Source organism: Triticum dicoccoides, chromosome 7B, assembly GCF_002162155.2.
Source record: "Triticum dicoccoides isolate Atlit2015 ecotype Zavitan chromosome 7B, WEW_v2.0, whole genome shotgun sequence".
NCBI classification, from domain to species: Eukaryota; Viridiplantae; Streptophyta; class Magnoliopsida; order Poales; family Poaceae; genus Triticum; species Triticum dicoccoides.
In genome coordinates this window covers 589,998,108-590,004,298 of record NC_041393.1, presented here as the reverse complement: position 1 = coordinate 590,004,298, position 6,191 = coordinate 589,998,108, and the positions used below count along the sequence as shown (strand labels likewise).

The 6,191-nt window shown below is 41.9% G+C and overlaps 1 protein-coding gene across 1 annotated transcript in view; it reads left to right on the top strand.

Annotated features, from left to right (window-relative positions):
• LOC119340424 (choline monooxygenase, chloroplastic-like) overlaps positions 1–4,178 on the top strand; it is a 5,276-nt gene extending 1,098 nt beyond the window's left edge. Inside the window, exons 2-10 of the mRNA XM_037612335.1 lie at positions 335–380; positions 770–905; positions 1,459–1,533; positions 1,611–1,814; positions 1,922–2,017; positions 2,271–2,389; positions 2,473–2,566; positions 3,421–3,471; positions 3,869–4,178. Coding sequence (XP_037468232.1) covers positions 335–380; positions 770–905; positions 1,459–1,533; positions 1,611–1,814; positions 1,922–2,017; positions 2,271–2,389; positions 2,473–2,566; positions 3,421–3,471; positions 3,869–4,006 — 959 coding nt within the window. The 3' untranslated portion in view covers positions 4,007–4,178. The remainder of the gene's footprint in view (positions 1–334; positions 381–769; positions 906–1,458; positions 1,534–1,610; positions 1,815–1,921; positions 2,018–2,270; positions 2,390–2,472; positions 2,567–3,420; positions 3,472–3,868) is intronic.
• The last annotated feature ends 2,013 nt before the right edge of the window (positions 4,179–6,191 follow it).

Here is a 6,191-nt window from a genome sequence, read left to right as displayed (position 1 = left end):
TACATAGAAGAAATTAGTCTTATAGGTCGTAATTGATTTGGAAAAATATTAGACAATATGTGGTGTGCCTGTGTGGGTGGTGATGAACAAATGCAAATGGTAAATAAATTAAATAGCGCACAGTTGGGAAACATCATTTAAGTTTAGGGTATGGTCTATATTTGTTGCAAAATCAATAGAATTAATGCATTATATTAATCAATGAAAGGAGTACCTTACGATTTGGTAGATCATCACATTCAGTAAAATTTATGTTTATCATTTTTCAGTAGTTAACCTCTGTAGTTCCTTACTGAGTGCTTACATGGTGCCTACTTGCATGCTTCTTATCCAGGTCACATAGGACAAGTCAAGAACCCCAATGATTTCTTCACAGGAAGGTGATTCCATCTTGCTTTCATGCTTCTGCTACCTGAATCAATTCTACTCTCTACAGTATCTGATGTGCAGACTGTCTATAAGTGTAAAGGTTCTTATAATAGTTTTAGAACTTCCCACCATGTAATTTGCAACTGACCTTGCCAAAATTATTTGGCTTAATGGAAATTGTTCAGGTGAGTTTAGGTCCCCCATAGATCTAACAAGGATCTGCATGCAAAACACCTGTTTGAAAATTTGCAACTTTCAATCATGGTTACCTCGAAATTATCTTCCAGTCATGGTTACCTCCAAATTATCTTCTAGTCATGGTTACCTCCAAATTATGATAAATAAGATAATTCATGTTGGAGGTTGTTAATTTCAATCATCTAATAAGGTGAACCAACAGCCTCGGAAATGTAGAATTTGTCATATGCCGGGATGCAAATGGGAAACTTCAAGCTTTTCACAATGTGTGTCGTCATCATGCCTCACTCCTCGCATGTGGAAGTGGTCAGAAGACTTGCTTCCAATGCCCTTATCACGTGAGTTCCTTAATAAACACATTGTAGATATGGTACATATTTGTGGTCTGTACTTGCATATCATAATTTTTCTTCGACTCTCTAGGATAATCATCTGAATACTTCGGTTATTGACATCTGAGGTAAGTAGTGTGGCCACATATCTTTTCTCAAAAGTTGTTTAGTTGAGATTTTTCATGGGATGGAATCCACATGCTATTAACCAAAGATAGTTTAAAATATAAATATGACAATGAGGGGATACATCCACATGTCCCGTGTGGGGATTAAACGTTTCAAGTTGAATTCCAAAAATATTCGGTGCAATTTTAGTTGGACCCCCAGCTTATTGGTGTCTCTGCAGAACTGCCGGAACTAGAAACAATGGCACAAAACAACAAAAACATCAGTGGATTTCATATGTTTATTAGTGTAATTTTCATTATTAAGGGAACTAAGTGTGGTGAAGCCTCTGCTTTTTAGGTTGGGCAGAAACTGAATTTCATCATCATATTGTTAGTTTTTATTTGCCTCTTTTGTGAGTCAGTAGCTAACTAGCTATACAATTTTGTAGGGTTGGACATATGGTTTAGATGGTACCCTCCTGAAAGCTACAAGAATATCAGGAATCAAGAACTTCAACAAGAATGTATACCACAACTCCTTTTGAGCCTCTATGCTTCTCAATCCCACAAAATTGCAACTTATGCTTCTTTCTGGAAACAGGATTTCGGTCTTTTACCAATTAAGGTTGCTACATGGGGACCTTTTGTGCTTGCCAGATTTGACGATTCCTCTCAAGATACTGTTGGTGATGTGGTTGGAGATGAATGGCTGGGTAGTGCTTCAGATCTGTTGAGTAGAAGTGGCATTAACACTTCACTACCCCATATTTGCAGGCGAGAGTATACTATCGAATGTAACTGGAAGGTCCATTATTATTAATATTTAATGCCCAATATTTTGATGATGTGTTACTGAAGCATTGATAATCCCTTGAGTCTCTCTTTATGCCCATTGTATATTTTATCATGCAGGTATTTTGTGACAACTATCTAGATGGTGGGTATCATGTTCCATATGCACATGGGGCCCTTGCATCCGGTCTTCAGCTTCAATCCTATGAAACACTTGTATAGTTTGTAAACCCCTTTTCCTTCTGCATTATTCCTCCTGACAATATTTTATTTAGGTATAGTTGACTTGATGTCAACTAGTAATATTTTAATAACCAGTATGAATATTCTCTCTTTGTTTTTGTGTTGAAACTATCGAGTTATTACTTTTAATGAATCTTCATATCTGAACCAATGCCACTGCTTCCTTGCAACTTTTGTGGCTTTGCCTTTTCTAGGATGACTTCTAATTAGATGTACTTATATCCAGACATACGAAAGAGTTAGTGTTCAAAGATGTGAAAGTGCGCCTGCAGAACAAGAAGACATCGACCGCTTAGGGACAAAAGCTACCTATGCTTTTGTTTATCCAAACTTTATGATCAATAGGTGCAGTGGGCATCCTTCAGAACTTGTTGTTTCATTTTGCTCACATTAGATGTATGCAGATGTGAATAACTAATAATTTTCAGGTATGGTCCATGGATGGACACTAATCTAGCTGTCCCATTGGATGCAACCAGGTGTAAAGTGGTTTTTGATTATTTTCTGGATGAATCTCTTCTGGTATATATTCTCCTGATCTCATATACCCATTTTATGCCTTTTCAGTACATACTTATATGTACTGCTCATATATTGTCACATCTCAGTGACATGCCATGGTGTCTTCTACTCTTTATTATTTATACACAGCTAGCGTGGCACATTATTGTGATGGTAGTTTGATTGCAAACATGAGCACTATAATGTGCTTATGTTTTGCTCGCACTTGATTGGACAAGACTAATTTTTTGAAGAGTGTTTCCGCTTTATACTAACAGATCATCGGGCAAAACATGTTTGTATAAAGTGTCTGCTTTCAGCTTGTGATTATCGAACACGCTGGGAAGTGGGAAATGTCTCTTTGCATTAAGAATGCACCAAGATGGTGTAAACGACTTGTGAATGATAGGCAATACTAGTAGAAAGTAGTTGCGAGCCATGGCAAAGGCAGAGAAGCACAGTGCATGTCTGCATGAGCAGAGGGAGAAAGGTTAAGGCAACGCATTAATAATCACATTAGCAATAGTCATGTTCCGCATTGACGGGAAGTTGATGTAATGAGGGGTCTTTGCTGTTCGACTGAATTCCAATGCTGAAAATCACCAAAGTCAGAGGAACTGTGCTTCACTTCTTTGCTTGGGACGAATCCATTCATAATAGATGGTGGTACTGGTCTTAAGATCTAAAAGCCGAGTGATGTCTCTGAATGGATGATGATGTTAACTTCATATATTAATCAAGTTTCCCTCTGAAACAAGTAGTGATTTGTTACATCCTCTACAATCTAAAATGGAGGGTCCTTGAAATGTTCATATTCTTTCTTTCTTGCTTGCTGTATACAATCTTCAGTTGACTCATCCGTGTTGAATGTGCAGGATGACCAGGATTTTATCAATAGAAGCTTAAAAGACAGCGAACAAGTACAGGTATGTTACCATAAAACTGATGGTCGGTCGCCAAGGTAGCTCGATCCAGTGTTGCGTTTAATCACTAATTTTGTTGTTTTCAAGTGGACCTCCATGCTTTCCAAGTAAAACTGATGAGCTACAGTCACTGCATTGTACTCCTTCCGTTCCTAAATATAAGTCTTTTTAGAGATTCCAATATGAATGAGGTCCTGTAAATTGCATGGTATTCTAACTGCATTTACTCGATGGACTCCATGCTTTTTTTTATTGCATCAATAAATGCACGGTAGCCATGGCATGAGCAACAAAACACAACTGTGAAATCGCTTCTGTGGTGGTGCTGCAATGTCGCGAGCAAAGAGTGTACCATAAAAAGTGTGATCCGATGATGTTGATGCGTTTTACCCTGCTGCAGATTGAAGACATTGCGCTGTGCGAGGGAGTCCAGCGGGGCCTGGAGTCGCCGGCCTACGGCGTGGGCAGGTACGCGCCGTCTGTGGAGATGGCCATGCACCACTTCCACTGCCTCCTGCACGCCAACCTCAGTGGCTAGTGATACTTATGTGCAGCGTTCAATATTGTGTATATAATTGTGAACTGCCAAGCTGGGAGCACATAGCCGTAGGGCTGTAATTCTACAGTTCGTCTTCGTCCCCCATGGTACAAAACAGAGTGTTTGAACCGTACAAAATTGGACTATGCCAGGTGAAACTAGAGCTTTGCTACATCTACGTAAAGATTTCTATGTAACCTACGTAAAAGGTGACCTGGCCTGATTTGGTTGGAGAGAAAATAGGCCCAGGCCCACCCCCTGAAAATCGGGGGGGAGGGGGGGGGGCGATTAGTTTAGCGTTAAGGAAAGAACGTAGCTTTACGTAGCTGGGTTTTGTAAGTCTAGCACGTAGCTGGGTTTCGTAAGTCTAGCACGTAGCTTTACGTAGCTGGGTTTCGTAAGTCTAGCAGCACCCCCTGAAAATACGCCAATGAAGCCCAATCAATGACAGGCCTTCAAAAAAGTCTCCAGAATAGCTGCCCATTAGGACAGGCAGGCCAGTTGTTGTAAACAATTGACGGCCAGAAATGATCTAAATGTGTAATCCGACTACCGAAATAGTTTGGGGCTTGAGAGACCTCGCTTTAGACTCGGTTCTACTGTCTTAAAATATAATTAATAATTACCTATGTGCATGAACTGACATATGAGCTGGATACATAGGTTAGAAGGGTAATCTAATCTTAGCTTTCAGACGAAGTGACCGTATATGTATATCGTCTACGCTGACAGGGATGAAAAAGGTTCACCGATGGTCTCATCGTGTGGATGACGGTGATGTCGTGCAGCTCGTGCCTGTGGTATCAGTTACTCGAGAATATCAGATTTCGGATATATGAAAAATCAAGCGCCGTTAACAAAATGGAAGAAACAGTGTCCAAGGGTCATTTACTTTGACAAACTTCAGGCCCTCAAAAGGAAAAGGTAAAAGGAAAGCTCAAGAGGATGAGCACAAAAAAAAAAGGAAAGCTCAAGAGGATGAGCACAAAAAAAAAAGGAAAGCTCAAGAGGATGAGCCCAAAAAGAATAAATCAGCATATACAAAAGCCGAGTATCCTAACCACCTAGACTACGACGGATGATTGCTTATGGGTAAACAGTTCAATAATTAGAGCTTGAATCATGCAGTCTCACAGGCATTACAAAACTCTGCAGCAGACAAATACTCCATCCAGCTCCTGACATGAGAATCGGAAGTTTTCTCCGTGTAGAGGCATGCAGTACAGAAGTCAATAGGCGCCATATGCTGTGCATGGAGCCAAGTCACAACTCAATTTCAGTCGCACGATCGCATTCATGCAGCATAATGATACGATTTTCCCTTCTTAAACATACATAGAATGAACAGTAACATGCTTGCATGCTTGCATATCGCCATATCGAAGTCTCGGCTCGGATTAAAAGCTTGATCATGGGGCATGGCGACCCTGCTGTGCCATGCCGAAGAAGTCACCCTGTGAAGAAAGGAGCAGCTCCAAATTCAAACTGTATATGCCAGCCAAACTGGGGTCAGCAAGAGTCGTTATGCAGCAGACGTCGTCGACGCAGTGGTTGCGACGACGGGCCATCCAGAGATTCGTCTTGGCCACCCGAGATGATCCCGCGGAGGCTGACGACTAAGAGCATCTTCAACAGAGACCCTATATAAACGACCCGCAGTATAAAAACTGCTTTTAGCGTGCGCGGACCCTATTTGAAGTCTCCAGCAACTGCGCAAAAAGCACGCGCGCGCGCTATAACTAATGCAGCGCGCGCATCAAAACGGCATCGCGCGCAGCATATTTAGTGCGCCCGGTCACGCGTGCTGCAAACTTTGTGCTGCTGCAGATGGGACCGCTTGATTGGGACCGCTGGATTCGCGGGCGCTGCATATTTTACAGCGTTTGTTGGAGCAAGCGTCTTCTAGCGTCCTAAAAAAAATTACTTGCGCGTTGTAAACTCATTTTTTCAGCGCCACGCATTGGGCGGCTGTTGGAGATGCTCTAAGAGCATCTACAACGGGGCGCTCTATATATGCCCGGGCATGTGTCCGGTCACTGACCGGTCATAAAATACCTCTCAAACAGGCCTGGCACCCCTCATATTCGTCTCAAATGTAAGACGAATATGAGGCGATCCGGGCACGCCCGGGCGCGCCCGCCACATCAGCCCGGCCCATCATTGGCCCACCCTGACCCCACAACCC